This window comes from Ambystoma mexicanum, chromosome 6p, assembly GCF_040938575.1.
Source record: "Ambystoma mexicanum isolate Mex_15411 chromosome 6p, UKY_AmexF1_1, whole genome shotgun sequence".
Lineage (NCBI taxonomy): Eukaryota > Metazoa > Chordata > Amphibia > Caudata > Ambystomatidae > Ambystoma > Ambystoma mexicanum.
The window spans coordinates 1,355,871,121-1,355,893,346 of NC_090935.1; the positions used below are offsets into that span (position 1 = coordinate 1,355,871,121).

At 43.8% G+C, this 22,226-nt stretch overlaps 1 protein-coding gene across 1 annotated transcript in view; it reads left to right on the forward strand.

Annotated features, from left to right (window-relative positions):
* The window catches only part of FREM1 (FRAS1 related extracellular matrix 1), a 1,195,879-nt gene that overhangs the window by 491,842 nt on the left and 681,811 nt on the right, over positions 1–22,226 (forward strand). The window contains exons 15-16 of the mRNA XM_069626057.1: positions 2,893–2,986; positions 15,438–15,690. Of these exons, the coding sequence (XP_069482158.1) occupies positions 2,893–2,986; positions 15,438–15,690 (347 nt within the window). The remainder of the gene's footprint in view (positions 1–2,892; positions 2,987–15,437; positions 15,691–22,226) is intronic.

Sequence of the window (22,226 nt, forward strand, 5' to 3'; positions counted from 1 at the left end):
GGTACCTTTGACCAAATAAACAGACACACAGTCTTATTCGTTTTCAACATGATCCGCTTTCATTTTATGCAATGAAATATGTTACCAATAATACATACACTGGATCACTATTACACCACTAGGCTCCTAACAGAGTTGCTCCCTGCTAGTACAAGAAAGAAACCATCCTTTACAGTTGTCATTTGTTACCTTTACATAGCGTTGGCTACACATTAGTTAAATAAATAATGACATGGATCCCTGAGAATCACCTGAGGGACTAGCGCTTTACATGTGATAAATAAGTAATCCTTCGTTGCATTGGGCTCTCTTAAGAGCAAAAGCCTTCACATTTGGTAATTCACTCTCTAGTATATCCTTGGGATCCCCTGAAGTCATGCACAGTCAAGTGAGGTTCCTAACTAATCCAGTCTGTCATGATGGATTTCCTGAGAATGACAACCATTCCTGTCACAGGGATTTCCTGCAAATAAACGCTTTCACATTTGATAAATAAATAACCATTTCTGTCACAGGGGCTTCCTGAGAATGAACGCTTTCACATTTGATAAATAAATAACCATTTCTGTCACAGGGGCTTCCTAAGAATGAGTGTTTTCACATTTGATAAATAAATAACCACTTCTGTCACAGAGATTTCCTGAGAATGAACGCTTTCACATTTGATAAATAAATAACCATTCCTGTCACAGGGGCTTCCTGAGAATGAAGGCTTTCACATTTGATAAATAAATAACCATTTCTGTCACAGGGGCTTCCTGAGAATGAACGCTTTCACATTTGATAAATAAATGACCATTCCTGTCACAGGGATTTCCTGAGAATGTCAAGCGCCCCACTGACACCACCAGGCCTGTATCCTCCTCTACCTTGGCAGAAACCTTAATCCCTCACCGAGCAGGCACAGTGCCAATCTCTGACGGGATGAATACTTGCCCACCAGAGCGGTGGCAACTGAAAGAGGCAGAACACTGCTGTTCACGACCCAAAAGGTTGATGCAGGCTCTGGAAGAATGGCAGGACACTGGCCCCTCAACAGTGGACAGTGGACCAACTCCTACAGGACCCCGATGGGCTTCCACATGCGGTGTCCACCTAGGTGATGCAAACCCACCTCTGCTCCACATAAAGACCTCAGAGCCCACACCTACTGCGCTACTGTAAGGAAACACGACCCCACAGAGTCACCAGCATGGAGCAATGAATATTACCTCAAGTGCTCTCATCCAAACTTGCCCGTGTGTTAACCTAGGTTGGCACACACAAGGCGCGGTATCCCTGTTTCACTTCTTCCCACTCCTACCTGACCGATCTATGCAGCGCTGCACCTGACCCCTCTCTCCCTCTGTGTTATATGCGGTGGTGGGCCAGAGGCAGTGCCTTCCAAGTGCTTGGGGGAGACAGAACCGCCAGCCCCCCAATAGGCGAACGGCCTATGGATATGTGGCTGGCATCCCTGACTAGACAGACGGCCTCAGTGCCCTCCGTGAAAGTCAGGGCTTCTTCTTCCTGTCGTCTCAGCAAGCGCTCTCCTGAGGCGAATCCCCTTGTGCTGTTATGCCCTACCTGGAGTTAACATTAGAGCTTGGCAGCAGGGGAGCTCGCGCAACCCGAGGTAAAATCACCTCACGGGCGGCCCCCTGCTGGTAGAGCCTACCATTTCTGGGTCTTACACATTGTGCTCGCCCAAAACGCACGCCGTTAGGAGGAACAGACAACAATTTGGTGAATCTTCTTTGGCAGAATAACTGTTCATAGTAAACCTGCAAAAACTCACCATGAAGTCCTGTGAATGCCAAAAATCAGGATCCACACTACTTTACCACCACTCGTAATCTGGTGGTTAATTCTGCTGACCACGTGGCAGTTAAGGTAAATGCGCTTGACGGTAATTCCACAAAAAAGTTGCAAAATTACCACCACACTCATTAGACTGCGTCGCGTCTGGATAGAATTGTAAATATTAGCATGTCCACACTTAGCTAGAATTGTGAACATTAGCCTGCGTCGCATCTGGATGGTATTATGAACATTGGACTGCGTCACGTCTGGATAGAGTTGTGAATGCTAGCATGTCCACGCTTGGATATAATTGTGAATGTCGGCATGTCCACGCTTGCATAGAATGGGAACATTAGCCTGCGTCGCATCTAGAATGGTTTTGATTGAAGGATAGCATGCCCGCGCCTAAATGAAACTCGAATATTAGCATGTGCCACACTTAGAACTGTGAACACCAGCCTGCGCCACTCCTAGATAACATTATGAATGTTAGCATGCCCACACCTAGATAGAACTGTGAACATTGGCCTGCGCCGCTTCTAGATAGGAATGTGATCACTTAGAGAAAACTGTGAATATTAGCATGCTAAAGGTCAGGTAACCCACTAACCAATATAACCTCAAACTCTGCATACTTATCTCACTCAAAACTCACACAACCATTTCTCGCACCACAAACAGCACGCACTTCACAACACTGCAACAACACATAAGCCGGAGCAACAGCACACGCGGACTGACACCGATCCAATACCTGCACCAAAGCTCAGTATCTGGTGTATACCGAGCTGAAGCTGCCAACAGAACACCACTCCTCTCACTATCCTACTCCCTCTTCACCTTACTAACCCATCCCCCCTTATCATTTACAGATCCGCCAGAGCGCCTGGGGACCAATTCCGTTGGTGACGGTGCGCGGCACAAATACCTTTAACATTTAACATACTGAGGTTCTACTTTGAATAGTATTTGCTATTGTCATTACCATTGTTTTCTCACGTTTTATGTATTTAGTCATTTCATACGTTACATTCCTGTATGTTTACTAGACTAATCAAAGTTTTACAGCACTTCAAAAAGTTGATATGAATGAAAATCATGTTCTTATAGGTACCAGCATGATGGCTCTGAAATTCTGTATGATGACATCATCTTCACTGCCTCTGATGGAATTAATTCTGCAGAGTTCCTGCTGCAAATCGAGGTAAGTGGCTTTGCACAATGGGCTTCTTCCTGAAGGTGCACACTGTGCACCATGTGTAAAACGAGCGACCTGCCATCCGGCTGGCAGACTATTAGCTTTCCGTCATAAATGGCTGGGCTACAAATAATAATACATATTAATATTTTCAAAGTGTGTTGTGCGAGTTCTTATTCTTTACATTCTTTATCACCCACTTCCCTAGAAAATAGCTGATAGCAGGGCAAGGAAGTTTGAGAACCCCCCCATCTTGGAATTATTTATTTTTGCTCAAGCTGTCTTCCTTGCGAACATCACAAATATCTTTACCGGGAAATTGTACCTCGATTGCGTTAGCTCGTCTCCTATCCCTTGGTACTGTGTAGAGCAACTACTCTCTTGTGTCAAACGCTGGTACATCTCTGTGGGCATAATCACCCTCATCACCTGATTAATCTTTGCACATCTATCTATGATATGATAGGTTATTTATAACGCACTTAATACCCAGAGGTTTCTAAGCGCAGACCCGGGGATCGAAGCTGTGTTACTCCGTGCCGTCTTGCTTCCAATGTGAGCATGTTGCCTCTGGGCTATCCTCCCGAGAGGATACTATTTTCTCTGTCTTCTCACGACTCTATTGCTCCCGCTCCTTCCTTTCTGCATTGGCTTCCTTTCCATTCTCGCCTTAAATTCAGCTTCCTCTGCCTAGTCTTTAATCTTTTCCCCACCATATGTGTCTTCTCCTGTGTCTTTCTATCATCCCCCCCCACCTCTCCATTCACACTCTCAATGTCTTCTTACTGTCTCTCCGCCGCCTTGTGCCCAATCATGTTTCCGTTCTTGTGTCTTGTTGGCCCGCTGCACTGGGAAGCACTTCCACTTCATCCTCGCTCCCTTTCTTCTTACCCTCTTTTCCGTTCCCACCTCAAACTCTACCTCCTCTCCATTTAACTGGTTTATTTTGTATTTTCCTCATTGCTAAGTTTGAATGTACTGCTTTCAATGTGTCTGGTGCTAGTGGTGCAAAGGGCAGTATAAATATAAATACATGTAAATACAAATGCACAAGTTGGATTCTGGCACTATACTATGCTTCTCAAGTTGTGTGTAAACTTTTCTGGTTCCTCCCTAATATTGGGAAATGTTTTGAACAATTTCTGCGGCCCCCCTGAGTCCACAGGGCATCCACTGCGACTAAGTTACCTGCACCGTCCGCTGCAACCCCTAGTAGTTGCTAGAACAGAGCCGGCAAATGTGAACCAGGCGGCCCCTGCATGGGTAGCAGAAGGACCAGTAGAGGAGCTGGGAGCTGTTTATCACGAAACAGCAATGCCCTTTACTTGATTCAAGCTACACATGGCCTATTTGCCTGTGCCCCCCTCCCGCTTCACTCTTGGCAGGATGGTGTCCTGGATAACAAGTTACTTTTATCATTAATACTGGACATTTTGCCTTATTAGGATCAAGGTAGTACTCCCTTTAAAGTCAAGAAGTGAAGCTATTTCAAGAAAAACATAGATAGCAAAGTATGCATTCGTGAATATTTCAGGTGGCTATTGAATTCATAACATGCACTGCGAGCGCCATGAAGAAGCTCTTGTGAGGAAAACATGTGTTGGCAACATTAAAATACTATTTCACATGAGCCCCAATAAGCCTTATATTTCAAAGTATTACATTTTTAGAATATTTCTCTGACAAGTATCGCCGTCAAGTGCTTTTCTTATGCAATGTTAATTCAGTTCAGATTGACTATATAGTGGTTGGTGCAGACTCATCTCACTCAGGCTTGGTACATTTGTATGGTGAACATGCTCCAATCGCAAGTATGTCAACTTGCACCATAACGATGATCCTCAGTTATGGTGAAACCTGTATGTGGTTGGTTGTTGCCATGGGATAAAGCTATGAAAAAGTTCTCCACTAGAAAAGGATGACAATTATCACGCATGAGCCTCAAATGGTGAGTTTTCCAATTAATGTGTTGTTAATGTGTGTCACCTTAATTCATTGTTCTGTGGAGCTGATCGGGTGGTGAACTTCCAGTGGTGCCAAATAGGTGGCGCTGTGACTTATGTAGCTTGTTTACTGGATTGGTCTATTCTTCTCTCAAAATATATCTTCATCTTTGTTGAGCAGAAAAAGCGGTAATGTAGAATTACAGGTAAGTAGCACTTGAAAATGAGTATAGCTCCCTGTCTTGCCAAGACTGGGAGAGTGAGGGTCAAGTGTGGCGTCCAGGCACCAAGCTTGACCAAGTAAGGAAAATGGGATCCGTGTGAAAAGATCGAATAAAAAAGGCCAATTTCTTTTTCTTTTTTTCCCATTTATCTGCATATATGTATATGCGGGGGGGCACCCACCGCAGACCCCCAACTTACCCCTATACATTTTTATTAACTTTACCACCCCTACATCTATATATGCGGACAAATGGGGCCATGCTTTTGGGCTTAAGTCTTTTTGCCCTCAATCATTTTGAGTGTTTCCAGGAAAATGAAATGTCCTAAAGTGTAAAGGGAATAAACTACTTGCATAGCTATCAATGATGGTGCTGTAAAGACAGTAATAAGCCCTTGTGGTTATAGGAAAGCAACTGCAGCCTGTCAAGGCATCTTAAATCATTTGTAGAGGTCAGTCCACATGCGGCAAAGACAGTCTTCAGTTTGATGTTGGAGATTCAGATTGGAGGTTCCCACCTTGGAAGAGTTAATTTAACATTTCCAGAAAGGATGCAGGGCTGGAGACAAAGGTGTCCTGATACTGGTTTATGGTGCAGTTGTCTGGTAGCCAATGATTAAGGCCCAGTAGCCATTCAGTGCAGATGGTTGTAAGGCAAATCCCAAACCAATAATAAAAATCAATCCAAAGAGCCAAAAAATAAAGCACGAGATGTGAGAAAAAAAAACGTTTATTACACACACATACAGCCTAGGCTGGGGAATTATCAAAATTACATTAAATATGCCTGCAGTAAATGTCTGCATTTATAGTAACGGTCAGAAGAGAAATGACAACAAATGTTACTAGTTATTCACAAATCCCCAGCTTGTGATTGGACATCGTCATTTGGATTATAGGTCAATCTGTTCAATACCTAGTCCTTTTGGCTTACTCTACCCACATGACCATGGCAAGACATTCATTTATTAATTAATTGACATTGAGATCATCTCCCTTCCCATGATGCTGATTGGATGCTACGTTTTATAATTTCTATCTTTTAGACTTAATATTTGATTGGACATTCAGGAGGAGTATTTGTGAAACTAGTGACTTAATAAAACTCAACCAATCACAGAGTGAGATGTTACAGTGTGACAACAAAATTATAACTTTACATCCTCTTATCAAAGACCTCATTGGTTGGCACCATTTTACCGTCCCCATCATTATGAACTGTTCATCGCTAGTTCAATATTGCAACTCTTTGTTGGAAACATTACTCGCTTCCCTTCCAACACTTCCTTTCTCATGGCTTGTGCATGATTTCATTTGCTCTGTCTTTGACCTTAGGAGTTAGGGGCTTAGGTGTTTGCAAACTTCATTCTCTTGCAATGGAATGAATATATGTATGTACCTTTCAATATTATACACATATTCCTTACTAGTATCATGTATGCGCAGCTGGGGTTGTTCATAAGTTTCCATGAAAGTTATTGGTACCTAATTCATTCTACTCTATGAGCAATGCTGTTTGTATGGTTCCTATCTTAGCAATTAGGTCTCTTTCAGTGAGGTTTTTCCTACAGTGGTCAGTGTTGCTCCTTGATCATCCCTGAACATGTACAGTCTACACAGCTCACTGTTTCATCCTTGCTCAATTGTGACCTTCATTGTGATACGTTTTGATGTACTGACTAGGAACATACATTGATATATATCTTTTGAACACTGATTTGGCAACTCAGCTAAGCTGATGTGTCTCAGCCAATCCAGGTGCAGTATTTGTCTCTTAACTCTAGGGTATTTACTTCTTTGTTGGTTTTGCATGGCCTCATTACCGCAATGCAGGCTTGAGAATGTGTTTGTCAACATGCTTTGACCAATCACTGCGCAGCATTCAGTCTTGCTGTGGGAAGTTACAGCTTTGTGTATGTGTGCTTGTCTGCAAGAACTTGGCTGATATTTTCTGATGAGGGGGTGAGGATTTTTATGTTTCTGGGATGGCTAAGTGTATCTTGAGGCCTACTCGTGTTTGGACATTCAATTAGTGTAAAAGTTCACTTGTCATTTGCTACCATTATGAGTGGCCCTAATGGTTCCCTGACTAATGTTAAATGCTACTATACTTGTTAAGGATATGCAGCTATACTCAGGTATAAGGTCTGCACCTTATGGCTTACTTGTCCCTCAGGGTTACTGCCTACTCAAGCATGGTTACTAATGCATGTCTGGGCCTGCACAGGGAATTCTATGTGCATGGGGCTGCTTTCTTTATACTGTGTGCTTTTTCACAGAGACTTGTGAAGCTTGTATTTACATGCACGTTGGGGGCACTGGATGTATTCCCCAGCATGGTATTCCAGTAAACTGCTTAGCAGCTGTGTACGCCTTCATGATGAGCGACTAAAACATAAGTCCAGGTGCTTTACTTTAACCATAATTGACCTGTGACCATGTGCTTGTGTTGTGTATGTCCGATTTCAATGGAGTGGAGGAAGTGTTTGTGGGGGCAGGGTGGATCCTTTCTCTGAAGCTTGCTGACAGAATACAATCTTTTGCCTCCTAAATATTGCTCTAGAGTGCCACTATGGTATCACGTGATGGGCCACATGGGAATTCTCTTTAAAAAAAGCATTGTAACCTGGTACTTTAGTCTAATTGTTTCAGTTGATGTAACCCAAGACTACGATTCCCAGAGTGCATTATTGTTCATGATACCTCAGTGCTGTATATTTGTGATCCCGCTGACTGAAACAATATTAATGCTGTTGTCTACACAGAATAATGCATAGATGTGAAAAGACACTTATTTGGAGTATGACCCCATTGTTTTACCTTCATGCATCATTTGAGTTATCTATTCAAAAAATTGACCTGCTCCAGTACATTTTGAATAAAAATACAAGTTTGATACACATAGAAAGGTAAAACTAACCTCCTTAGCAAAGCTTTGGCAAGTAGCCACTATATCAGCACAGCCGTAACTGCGTAAGGAACGTTTACTGTTATTGGCTCTGTTCCTGGCTACTGAGGACATTTCTACCCATACTGTCATTGCACAAGAAAAGCCTGGTCATGTCACATGATCCCATCAATTCATCCTTTTTTGCAAAGAAATATGGTATTTTTTATAAACTCTAAGCTATTTTTTCACATGGAACAACTGCACACATATCTGCACAGTCTCATTTGTACACACTGTCAGCTCCCCTCGAAGGAGGAGAGAGGGAAGAGTGGCTTGGGTGATTCATAAGAGTGGGGGGTTGCTTTGTGCATGGGGGTTACAGAAGGGTTTGAGGAATGTATGCTTTAGAAGGTTTTGAGGAATGTATACTTGTGAATTGGGACTGAGTCTGGTGCTGTTATGTCTTGTCCTTAACTAAGATTCCTTTAGGGAGGTACACTTCTCCCACTCCAAGATGGAGGGGTGATATCTCACCATTGATTGGCTGCCGACTCACCCTTGAGGCAGAGTGGAACCCTTAGGTGGGTTCTAAACTGCCTTTCTTTCAAGATTTCAAGCAAACAGGCCACAGTTTCCAGAACTGAATAATCTACATTTAAGAATTCAAAGGAGACCCAGAGTTAAGAAATTCAGCTGAAGAAAAGCCTGTTTTGGAGGAAGAGTCTACAGCTACACAACGAGCTAAAAAGTAGTCAGCCATTTTATGCTATGTGAAGAATTTAATGGACTGTAAAAAGTCAATCTAATTACAAAAGGAATTTCTAAAATTTCCATTTGATACCAAGATACGCTCAGAAAAGTCTGTTTCTGTTAATGAGCGATGCCTGAAGCAGCAAAGCTTAGAGCAGTGAATTGAATTCAGATAGTATACAGGAATTGTCACGTGATGTTCTAGGCGCCACAACTGCTCAGCAGACCAAGTCAGAACAATTGTAATTTTACGAATAAAAGCCAAAGTCATTTACTGTAGCCAGATTAGTCAGCATGTGCAGCAGGCATTGTGGGGATGCGTGCAATCAATTCCAAGACCGCAGCACGAGGAACATTCAGCACATGAAGCATCTCGGAGTTTCGGCTGAGGACCTTGGCACCTGACAGATGCGGGACTTCATTGGTCCCAATTAGCATCAGGCTCGATGGCAACCAACAATATTTAGCAGAGTCTGAGTCTGATTAATAATGTGTTTGTAGATTCACGACCTGAACTCAGAACACCACACCTGAGGGCCAGCAAGTTGAATTCTGGATGTTTGTTATTTTATCCAACTCCCTTTCCCCAAGGGGCTACATTTCTGTAGCTGTAAATTGAGACATTCCGGTAGGGGTCTGTGGGGTTCAGCAACCTCCGGGGGATCAAGGAACTGGGACCTGACACACAAACATTCATGCATCTGCACACTTGAACATTTGTACACTCTCATTCACACTCTTACATTCGCATCTAGATCATCGGTATTCAATCTGTGAGGCACACCCCGCCTAAGGGTTGTGGCTACATGCCTGGGGGAGGTGCACCGTTTTTGGTGGATTAGGTCGCACTGAGCATTTGCGATGGCGAGACACGTATTGCTGCCTGACCAGTGACCCAGGAAATAAAGAACACAGCCTGGGCACGCACTGTTCACAATTTGGATTGCACTTCCTGGCTGTGTTCTATCTTGCTGTTGGTTCCCGACTGAAGACCCAGACGAGCAGCCCAGTTGAGTGATGTGGGTATTTGCCGGTCCATCTTTGCCCTTCTCCCCCTGTGGACTCACCTTGGAGCTGGCAGGGGGAGAGTAGGCGAACGAGGACCGGAGCACTGCATTGCCGGTCCCCCTGCAGGCTTCTCCCCCCATTAACTTGCTTTAGAGGCCGTGGGCACCAGAGCTTCCAAGGTGGGTCCATGGAGGAAGAGGGGCACTTGGGAACCAGCAAAGGTATATGCTGGGTCCCATGCTACCCACGGCACACCTTTGCTGGTCCCCCTGTTTCCCTCTCCCCCACAAACCCACCTTGGAAGCCATGATTCCCGTGGCCCCTAAGGACGGTCTGTGGGAGAAGAGAGGTGCAGGGGGACCACCATTGTTTTATTTTTTGTTGGTTTTAGTTTTGTTTTTGGGTGACCCTGCACCCCTCCTCTCCCACAGACCCACCTTGTGGGCCAAGGCCACACGGGTTTCCACGGTTGGTCTATGGAGGGAGAGGGTCACACAGGGAGACCAGCAAAGTGGCACACTGGTGCTTCTTTCATGGTCTCCCTCTGTGCCTCTCCCTCCACAGCCCCACCTTGGAGGCCGCGGCGGGAGAGGAGGCGAGCAGGCCCCCACCATTTTTTTTTTTTTGGAGTTGTAGTTTGTTTTTTGTTTCTGTTTGGGTCTGCATTGGCCATTGTGTGCATGTAGCAGCACACATATGCCTGTACTGGAGTTGGAGTGTGCACGCATGAAACTGGCAAAATTGAAAGTTGTATGTGGCTGACCATTAAAGTCCCATGCTGCAAATCTCCAAATCTGAATATGGAATGACTGCAAAGAAGTTTTGGCTCCACATGCCCTTGCCCATGCCAAAGATGCAGCCATTTATGGATAAACTATCGAGTTAACTATCGAGTTGTCCCTTTTCAGATGTATAGTGTTGCCAGAGCTCGGATAGATCAGTTGGAAGAGCTTTAGAATTTTAATCTGAGGGTCCAGCGTTCAAGTCCCTGTTTGGGTGGCACTTCTCTTATTTTGCAAAATAATTACACAGGAAATATAATTTTCCCATTAGACTATTTAGTATTTATTATGCCAACACAACCTTGGGCAATGTGACTATAGGCCAGTGGAGTCCAAGGTTCTTCGATGACCCCTTGTCTCATTTTCGACCAAATAAGCTCAACCTCTGTGGCGACAGTCAAAAATTGCCAATTATAACTGTGACAAGCAAAAGGCTGGAAGTGGAGGACAACCTCAGAGTGCTGTTATCAAAAATGAAGCTACAAATTGACTCACTTTCTGCAGAGGGACAGGCCCACCCTTCCCATTAGTACTGTTTGCTCTGTAAAATCAATTGCCTTCCAATGCATGTACTAACAGGAATGCATTTTGAGAAAATAAAAGCCCTACTAGAGAATTTTTTGTTTACTTGCAAGGTTTCTATTTTTGGATTGGAAGTGATTGTCCTACTTTCTTGGAATGTCTCCCCAACAAAATATCCTTCAATATTATGGCACCACACATTCCGCAGCCATCTATATAAAAACAAAATTACACCAAAACAGAGGAGCGGGGCAGTGGGGTCCTGGACAATTTTCTTCTTTGCTCAGGGAGGCCTAAGCATAAAAAGTTTGAAGACCACTGATCTAGATTAACAATTGCCCCACTATACAAGTTGTTTACCTAGTTTATCGTCTGTGTGAATTGTTCTCCCTTGTTTACTTGCTGTCCCAATGTATGATTGTTTGCCCTAGTTGAATTGTTTTGTCCTGGTGGAATTGTTGCCCAGCTGTATTTAGTTCTGGTGACTGTATGAATTGTAACTTCTAGTTGAATTGTTTGACCTACTATAACTGTTGCCTCACTGTATTTGGCCCCTTATCATCCTAGATTAATTGTTTGCCCACAATATGAATTGTTTCCCCTAACACTAACACTCTTTTCTTCATGCCCAAACACACTATGCTGACCAACTATGCCACTCACACACGGCAATTTAAAATTCCTCCCTAAAGACATCAAACAAGAGAATTCTACTGGCCAAGGCACCTTAGCACCATTAGCACACATGGATCCCTTCTTGACACAAATGCCTCTATGTCCACGACACAGACCACCTAGAAACAGATCCTCACACAGCAGCAATCTTGCATGTTCCCTATCTCCCCACTAACCTAACCGACCCAGCCATCTTTCTCTTCTGCCAGCGCACCTGGAGACCATGCTAATCTCTCTTACCACTTCTACCTTCCCTCTTCTATTCAAACAAGCCATTATTCTTCCTGCCCTTAAAATAAAATACCTCCTCGGATCCTGCCATTCCTTCTAACTTTCGTCCTGTTTCTTTTCTTCCTTACCTTTCTAAAATTGTTGGAACGTCTTGTTTGCTCCCAGGTTTCTTCCTTTGTCACTCTTAATTCCATTTTACCTCGCTTCCAGTCTGGTTTTTCGACCACTACATTCCATGGAAACTGCTCTTCTTTCCATCTGTGACTCTCTTCTTTCTGCCCAATATGTTAAACACTCTTCTATTCTTATACTCTTGGACTTATCCGCTGCATTTGAGACAGTGGATCACACATTACATCTTCAATTTCTTTCCTCCTTTGGATTTTCTGGTTCTGTAATCACATGGTTTCTAATCACAGTTCCTCAGTATCCCGGGCTGGTGTTTTCTCTGATCCCCTTCCTCTTTCACACGGTGTTCGAAAAGGTCTGTTCTTGGCCCATTTCTTTTCTCTATGCCTCTCCTTTGGTTAATATTATCTCTTCTTTTGGGTTGTCTCATAATTTTAATTCTGATCACACCCAACTATTTCTATGTTTTTCTTGTTTTTCACCTACTATACACATGAATCGCTCTGCTTGTTTCTCTGCTATTAAAATGTAGTTGTCAGACCACGTTCTTGTCCTTAATCTGCCTAAGACCGAAATTCTCTTTTTTCCTACTAATGCTATTCCTCTGACTGTTTCTCCTCCCTTTGTCCTGTTTTCCCCTCCTCATATGCCTTGCCTTTTTCTCTCACGGCATGCAACCTTGGCTTTCATCTTGACATTAACCTTTCATTCGCTCATCACATTTCGATCACATCCCGTTCCTGTCATTTCCATCTTTTCAATATTCGGAAAATTAGACCTCTTCTCACTTTCAGTGCCACTAAGCTTCTAATCTCTTCTGTAATCTTTTTTCGATTCTTTTATTGTTCTGTACTCCTCTTTGGTCTTCATGTCTCTCGTCTAGCTCCTCTTAAATCTGTTTTAATTCCTCTGTCTGTCTCCTCTAATCCTCACCTATTGAAGACGACATCTCTCCCTCTTTGGACTTGATGCCGACCCTTCAACTCTCAACTTAAATTCAACTTTCTCTGCATAGTATTCAAATCCCTTTATGGACTTGCTCCTAATTATCTTACCTCTCTTGTTCCTCTTAATGTTCCTTCTTGTACTATTTGTTCTCAAACCCACATTCTTTTAACAGTACCTCGCCCTCCATGTGCTTCCTCTAGCTTCCATTCTTTTTCTTTATTGGCTCCTCTTTACTGGAATGCTCTCCCTCTCTCTCTGTGGTCTATTCACTCTTATTCTATCTTCCGTGCAGCCCTAAAACATTCTTACTTCAATCTTAATTCTATTGTAAGTAATATATTTTATTATACTCCCCTGTTCATTTTAATTGTATTGTAAATTGGTCTTGTACAGTGCCGTGTCGTAAAGCGCTATAGGAGTAACAAATAAATACGAAATAATGGCAGCAGTGTGGGCTATGAATCCCAGTAACATACTATAACATTCACCGTTTTGTTTGTTCCTGTGCTGTGACTTGCTGAATGTTGTCTTGTCCTGAAAGCCACCTATGAATGCTGATAGAATGTTGGTGCAAGTCTATGATTGGCCGATCAGGAGAGTGGTGATGAATGATTGGTGAATGAATATCCCGAATGTGTCCATTGGGGCCTTGGAGTAGATGAGGATGGCTGAGGGTAGTCTTTCTGTAACTATTCTTAGGAGTATCTGAAACTGCACATATGTAAAATGAACTTCCTGGACTTTTCCAATCAAGAGACTGACAGCTCGTCAGTGTCTGAAGTACAATCAATCCCCTTTCAATTTACAACATCCTGCCTTTTAACTTTTGCATTTAAGTTGTGTTTAAGTATTTAAATTAAAATATATTTGAACTACCTAAAAACACTGCATGGAGTGATAGGAGCTGCCTTTCCCCCTCGCTAAAATGTGACTGTCAACTCCCAAAACAGGGAGTAAAATAATTCAAACTCTTATCTGTAGCCCATGGAAATAAAAATCAGAGAGAGAAAAGCACACATTTGCCCAAATGTAAGCTTGTCTGATGCCCTGTCAACCTTAGGGGTCCTAGTTAAATATTCACGCTGTTCCGTGGAATCCGGCGGATGGTATCAATGCAGGCGCAGTAGAATGTACTTTGATGATTGGCACATTTACTTACACTGCTGTTGACACGAACAGTTTCAAGCGTTTCACTCTTTCTTTTATTGTAAACTCCTTTCTAGATCCTTACTCGCTAACCCTTGTTCGTGAACTGGCATGTTTAAATAGGGCGCTTGGCTTCTGATGCGTGCACCTGGCAGGGTCCATAACGAATGTTAGCACCTGGGCCGTGGGGCGCAGCCAATTAGGTTCTGCGATCGCGGACTGAAATCTCTGCTCTCAGCCCGCTGTCCATGTAACCGCAGGCTGCCTCCCCCACCGCGTGCTGCCATTTTCTACCCACCCCCCCCTTTAAAAAAATGTATCCCAGCTTGCCTCCACAGCCCCACTTACCTGACTGTAGTGGAGGCCTATAACTCAGGCTGCCAGGGCGTTACCCCCCATCCTCCTTCCAGCCCTTGGAACAGAGTGCTAATGCAATAGTGGGGCGGTAGGTAGCCTCGAGGCCATGTGTTCTGCTTGTTGAGTTCTGGAATGTGAGAGTGTGGGGGGAGTGATGTCATACGGGTGATGATGCTTGGAACCCTGAGTGATTGTTGACCGTGTGAGTTAGATCCTGGTCTGCATGATCAGAGGACGGGCCCGATGGATGCTGTTGTAAGAAGAAAGAGGGGAGCTCTGTTTGTCCAGCCCAGCCTGACTCCAGCGTGTGCTTATGTGAAGGGACTCTTGGCGATAGAAGCGGAGGCTGGTGCATTATTTATTAATTTATTAATTGCCGCTGCGCCAGGCCCCAACCGCAGAAGGCAGAATGCTTCCTGGCCTACCAAACAGAGGTGACTTGGGGGGAAAGGGGAGAAGGGCAACAAGACAAGGACAGGGAAAAACATATAGAGCCGTTGTCAGTTCGGGAAGAGGCGTTGCCACTGTTAACACCTGTTGCGACCATTATACCATACCTTCTCTAAATGCTGTTAGAAAATGTCTGTTCTTTGCTAATCAGGTGGGCAAACCTTAATGTAGAGTTTCTTGCATTATAATGCACAAAAGTGCAATCGTCTTCCCACTGTACAAATGAACTGGTTAATGTTCACTACTTCCACAATGCAAGCCTTAACAGAAGCCTGCACTTCTCTTGTTTCGATGTAATGCACTGATGGCTAGTCAATGTTCTCAGTCTAATGGAAACGTTTAGGCGAAGTCATGCCTGCTAAGCCGCTACTTCACCACCTGTGCGCGTGTGTTTGTATGCTAGGTGCTGCCTGTGAACGACGAGCCTCCTGTGATGAAGGGCGGCCTCATTCCCACCATTCACTGCCCGGAGGGCGAGGACGTCATCATCACAACCGAGTACATTGATGCCACTGACGCGGACAGTGACGACCTGAGGCTGATCTTCATGATTGCGCGGCAGCCTTACTATGGAGTGGTGCAGAAGGGGGGCGTCACGGTGGATCGTTTCTCGCAGGCAGACGTCATTTCCAGAACAGTGACTTATCGGCACACTAGTAAGTAATACAAAACAAAATTCTAAGGTAATTTAAGGATATTGTGGGCAGTGATGAACATCTTATTAACGCCCCGTTCTGAGAACTGATAGTGTATAGTGTCCAAAGTCAATAGTGTAGTGGAAGCATCAGAAAATCAAAGTGTCCAAAGTCAATAGTGTAGTGGAAGCATCACAAAATCAAAGGGCACATATTTGCGACTCCCTAAAAAATAAAAATGAACAACATGTTTATATTTTTAGAACATTTGCATTGCTTCTTAATGGGTCGTGGCACCACCATACACACCTTTCCCACGGCCCTTTCACCCCTTCTCTTCCTTTCCCTTCATCCCTTTTTCCCCATCTTTGTTTTCTTATGTTTCTCTTTTTCCCCACCTTTCCATGCTGACCATATTATTGCCTTATAGACCTCAGGAGGGGTCGTTATCATGGGAAAATGACCCACAACCAAGTTATTGCCTAAGGCAAAGTCGAGAGCCATAGTTTGAGGAAGGGACATTAACCCAAGTGATAACATCCAATCCAAAGGTCTATAAGGCTATTAGCAAGCACATGGTGGTGCTAGCAAATCATGTTTTGGGGTTTTGGTGGTGAAGTAAAAAAACATTACTTTAATAATGAAAAAGTAAATCGACAAATTCAGTACATTAAATGTGGTTTTATTGTTCAGTATTTAAGCACGTTTGTCTTCATAAGTTAAGCATTTCAATTGCAAACTTGGTTAAGCTGGTGTCCTGGGTTTTCACCCATTCTGTCCTGTGGGGTAGAAGCAGCACATGAGTTAACCTTACATGTCAGAATTCCCCTCATAACAGTACAGCAGCAATAGCTTGACAAGGCTTTGAGTGGGATGTAGTGCCTAAAAACAAGGAGTGTGATCCATGCTTTAAAGTGCTGTCTATGCTGAGATACTAAGAAATAACAACATAGTGCTTCACACAGCAGAAGTTCATTCAAAGCACTTCATGCTCTTAGAGGCCCCACATTGCAAAGCAGCCACGCAGTGAGTAGTGTTTTTTTAGGTGTTATCTTTCATTGATTCATGCAACCATTTATTATAGCAAAGCACTTAGCAGTTTTAAACAGCGTGATCATTCATACATGCATGCATGCAAACATGTCTTTATATGTGGGGTTGAGCAGGACACTGCATGAACCTCAGATGCACACATCCTATCGGCCGTGAAGGCAACTCCATTTTATTTTCCATGTTAAGGGAGAAGCGACTGTGTGCTTGGGCCAGGACAAAACAATGAGACCTTGATCTAGGAACTACATTGATATTTCAGCAAGACACTTTCTGGCGACTTGCTAGGGACCACTAAAACGGCAAGACACTTCAGAGCAACTTTCTAAAGGCTGATTAATTAGCATCTTTCTAAAGGGCTAAAGGGGAAGTGCTTCATTCTATGTACCCACATCAAACAGATGGGGCAAGGAACTAACTTCTATTCTACGTTTCAGAATTAGAAGCTGTGGTTCTGCCCACCGGATGGCAGCACTTTAATGTAAGGGGATTTCCAATATCACGGTATAGGTACCTTGACAGCCCCCATAGTGGGGCTGGCTGGCTGTCTTGCTGAGATCCTGCCGGACGGTGCAGGGGGTGTGGCTCTTAGCTGCACCTTAGAGTCATTTTGCTATGGGTTCTGCTTGCCTGGATAATGTGCTCTCATGTTGGTCTTCTCGTCTATGATGGATGCAGTGAATTTGTGCATATGAAGAACATGTATATGGACTTCCAAGGGTTGTGTTATTGATCTAAGCTTTTGGAGTTGTTTGGAAACCGTAGAGTAGGTTTTGAATGACTCTTTTAGTATTGTTCTAGGTGACTTGAATTGAGCAGTATATGGTGACTTTGAGTGTTCTTAAGCAGAAAGAATAAGGCTTTGTGTCTCTGTCAAAAAGAAATGTGATTTCAAGCCATGTTGGGTTGAACTGGGCTTTCTGTGCTGCAAAAGCCCCATGTGGTTGCGGCCCCATGCTTGGGACATTGATATGGATTGATTTGTCTATCAAACAAATGTGGTTGAATTCTATGTGATTACAGTAAGAAAATTGAGGGCTTACAAATGAAATGTGTTGATCTAGAGAGAATGTACCGAGGGATTTCTTATATGTAAATAAACTATTTCTTTTTTGCAACGTGGGTCATTCCTGACTCTGAGATACGTTGGTACAGTGAAATGCTAATGAACAACACTGTATTGTGATGTGTTATGCCTCTTTTTCAATCCCTCTCTATTTTGTGCAATATCGTGTGCGGATTGCAGGGCTCGTGAGTCAGTCACCAGGTTTCTAGGTTGTTAACAGAACTGTAACAAATGAGGTGGGAAGTGGATACACTTCTAAACCTACGTAAATAATTGTAATTGTAGCCAGAGCAAAATCGTCAATTCACAAAGACGATAGGAGACGTCCTCTAGGTTCGAAATCAGTGGCTGATAGCTACTCTGTCGCATAGCAGAGTGCTAGGCCTTACTCTCAGCTAAGCTGGTAGCCGGGGGAGGTCCCCTCTTAAGCTCGACAGAGGTTAGGAATGGACCTGGTTCCATGATAAACCACACCTTGTCTTAAACCAAGCGAGAATTGGTTCAGGTCACGCTAGAGAAGGAAGTCCAGCTCACTTTATGTATACGCACTACTTACCCAAAGCCTGTACGTTTCTTGATAAATGGCACGATTAAATGCAAAATGGGTCCCCTAAGCAATTCCCACAGGAAGGCACATTAGATTTAGCCAAAATAACAAACCTATGCAAGACATTAGAGAAGAAAGTTGCACGAATACACCAACAGCAATCGGATAGCTATCTAGACTGGTACACCAAAGCTACTAAAAGACAGTTTGAATAGAAGACCAAAGCCCTTTCAGATACCCAGGAAAAGCTTCACAATTGAGTTAAGAAATTAAAGACTGAGTGCTCCAACCTACAGATCCTTGCCCATAAAATAGGGTACAACCGACTATGCCCTGTCATCCAACAGGCGCCCCTGCCAGAGGAATCCCCATAGGATAGTCTGGACTCTTATAATCTAGACATATTAAATCCCGCTCCCGATTCCCAGCCATTGACTCCTGTGTCCACGGCTAGTCCAGATTCCACCTAAGCACCGTCCTATCACCAGTCCACCTCGCTATGTTTCATGACTGGCACACACTGAGCTGCACTGCAAGCACAGGTTTGCAATCTCTTTGAGCCACCATCCACCACCAACTCCTGGATCTTTGAAGGATTCCCAGGTTCCCCTGAAACTACCCACACCGGTGTATTCCCACTCAGGCAACTACCTAGAGGAGGACATACCATAGTCACAGTTGAGGCACAATGGAGTACCACTGGCCTGTTTTTCACTGTTCAGAAATTCACTAAAATACTAGAAGATCCTGTGAAATTCCAAGAGGAAATAGAGGTCATCATAGACTGCTAACATCCCACGTGTGCAGATCTAAACAAATTATTGTGAGCATCTCTTCCTACCGATAACCTTACCCTGCTAAAAGTGCACTCCAAACTGGACAAAGAGCCCCCCACTGAAGGGTTAAAGGAATGTGCTGATAGACTAGTACAAACCATTCTTGAAATGTGTTCCAGAAGACGGATTGGTCGAAAATCCATGTCTGTAAACAGGAAATGAGTGAAAATCCAGCAGAATATCTTGAACGACTAAAACAATGTTTTGAACAATATTCCCGAATCATTGATTCAGCTGTCATAGCTCCCCAGACTGTGGTGGAACAATTTGTTATGGGGTTACAACCAAAGGTAGCAGATGGTATAACATCAGTCCTAATTGGCTGGGAGGAACAGAACTTGACTAGGGTTTTGATAGCTGCACAGCATTTCCATGAAAAGATCACATGGCTAAAAGAAAATACTAAAACCAAGCTTATGGCATTAAAGATACAGCAATTACAACCTTGCCTGGAAAGGTAGGGTTCTGATTAATACCCAGTGGACAATGCAGGGGAAGGGGACAGGTGGTCCTCAGCCACATGAACAGGGCCAGGGTAACGAGAGATATCACACAAATGTTTACAGTGACAAGTGTAAAGAGTTTGGGCATTAGAAAGCTGAATGTCCGAATCGGTAGCACTATGATGTGATGTGTTATGCCTCTTTTTCAATCCCTCTCTAGGCGGTCAGCCAACTGCTCTGATCAGGTTGGCTGTGTGCCTGCCTCCACCACCATCATGACAGAATGATTGTTAGGCTTGCCAAAGGGTTCCAGAACTCGTTGCACCACCCATACTGCTTAATCCCGCTGCTCCTAATGTTGATTGTACTATTGCTGGTCAAAACATATATTTCTTGGTTGACACTGGAGCGTCCGGCTCAGCACTGAAGGCTTCTGAATTTCCACATGTTGTGCACTCTGAGAAAATTGTCAATGCTGTTGGTATTGGACGCATGCTGATACCTCACCCCGTGTCTGCCCCGCGCAGAGTAACTCTTACACCATATAACGGAACTAACTCAGGAAGATGGCAAGTTTGTCTATTTTAATATCAATCGTCTAAAACAGGGATTTACAACGGACATCAATGGATGTCGCACAGCATTCTCTCCAAACATTTCATAAAGAATCACATTCACATAGCAAAAACCTGTCATTCGTGACTTCATACTACGTGGCAAAATAAGAAAAACCTATGGGGTGTTGTGATACGCTCAAGGGGAACATCTAAGTATACTTCCTATAAGGGATTGGGTTGTGATTGGACATCTACTGTCAGGTGAACAACTCATGCCCACCACTAGTACAAGTCATCTTCATCAATTATTATATATACAGACATCATTGGCTCTCAAACTATAAGGCCCTTCATTATATCGCCCTCTACAATTGGTTGCCACGCTCGTGTCAGTCTTGAACATTTGGCTCATTAGCAGCACGTAAGCTCATACCTCAGGTGTCAGGAGATGGACTGGATTGCTCCCAATTAGCCCAACATCTCTCATCACCCATGAAGATTGTCTTTGAACTTGGCCTTGCAAGTATTCTTGTCTCTGAGACTATCGGGGAGTGTGGGCCGCGGTATCATAGTTCTGGAACTGCATGCCCAACTTCTATTTCCATCCTTGGCTCACGTGACAGGAGACCGCAATTTGGCCCATTTTGTAGCATTTAATTGTCTTAAACGAATAGAAGTTGGCACACATGGTGTTCTTTCTTTGCACCTTAACAAGGGATGATTCAGCATCTTACGTCCCCTGCCTTCAAGGATAGATAAACAGTTCTTGGCTGCTTCAGCCTTGACACCAGGCCAGGAAGCCCTTCCAGACTCATCCACGATCTTAGCTAATTCTTTACTGTGACACAGCCCTCAGCTCTTCTCTCCATGGGTTTGAACTTACTAAAATTGTGACACCGATGTCCAGATTCTATATAATGGTGGCTCCGCCTGCAGTCTGTTCACTACGTATAGCCAGCTTCTATGATCACTTAGTCTACTTGCGTTACCACATCTGTACACTTATTGAACTATTTGCATTTTCTGCAGTGATCTTCACATATGCAATCTTCTTTTCGCATATGAAAGTTTACTCAATTCTTCACTTCGTCATCCGTTTCTATAAGGTCCATACACTTTCTTCTTCAGCTAATCTTCTATGTGTGTCACGCTCATTGCCTGTGACGTCACCAACTCCTTTTCTTGCTCTTTTCATATTTCTTCAGGGACTTCCTCCATGAGATTGTCATCTCTTCGGAAATACATCTGATAGGCTTTTCTTAGTGGATACCTTTTCTCAAAGATTCACTGTGGAAGGGTCACAACTGCTGGTGTCAAGCATGGCACAATTTCAGGCTTCCAGCATATAGGTGGGAGGAGGGTGTGACTTCCTGTAGGGGCAGTTGGGTGCTCCTCTAGAGTCGCATCAGGCCCTATTTCAGATAACCACGTTTTCCTTATGTTTCTCTGTTCCCTTGTTAATTTGTTTGGGTAGAATTGTTATGTAAGCTGAACTGCTCCATTTACTGTTCCCCGGCCGGCATATTTCTTGACATCCCTGCCCACAGAGAACATGAGGTTTTGGCTGTGCTACAGGAGACTCCCCATTCAATCCCTGGTGACAAAGCCAGTGCTTCCTTGATGCAACATACGTGTTGGACCGAGTTCCAGATAAATTGTGGTCTACCCATGCAAATTAAGCCAGTTATATGCTCAATGCGAGTCAGTCAAGATCACTCTCAACCCAGCCAAACCTCTGCCTTGCGTTCTTCAGTATCCCATATCTAGAGAGGAAGAAGATGGAAACAGCCCTGTAATAGAGTCCCTGCTTGAACAGGGAATTATTGTACCTACACAAAGACCTTGTAATACCCCAAATCTGCCCACCAAGAAGCCAGGTAAAGAGGTCTACCATTTTATGCAAAACCTGAGGGCAGTTAATGCTGCTGTCTTGCCAGCTTTTCCCGTGGTCCCCAATCCAGCCTCCATCCTGTCTTTGATCCCAGCATCAGCGACCTACTTTACTATTGTAGATTTATGCTCAGCTTTCTTCTCTATCCCGATCCACCTTCACAGTCA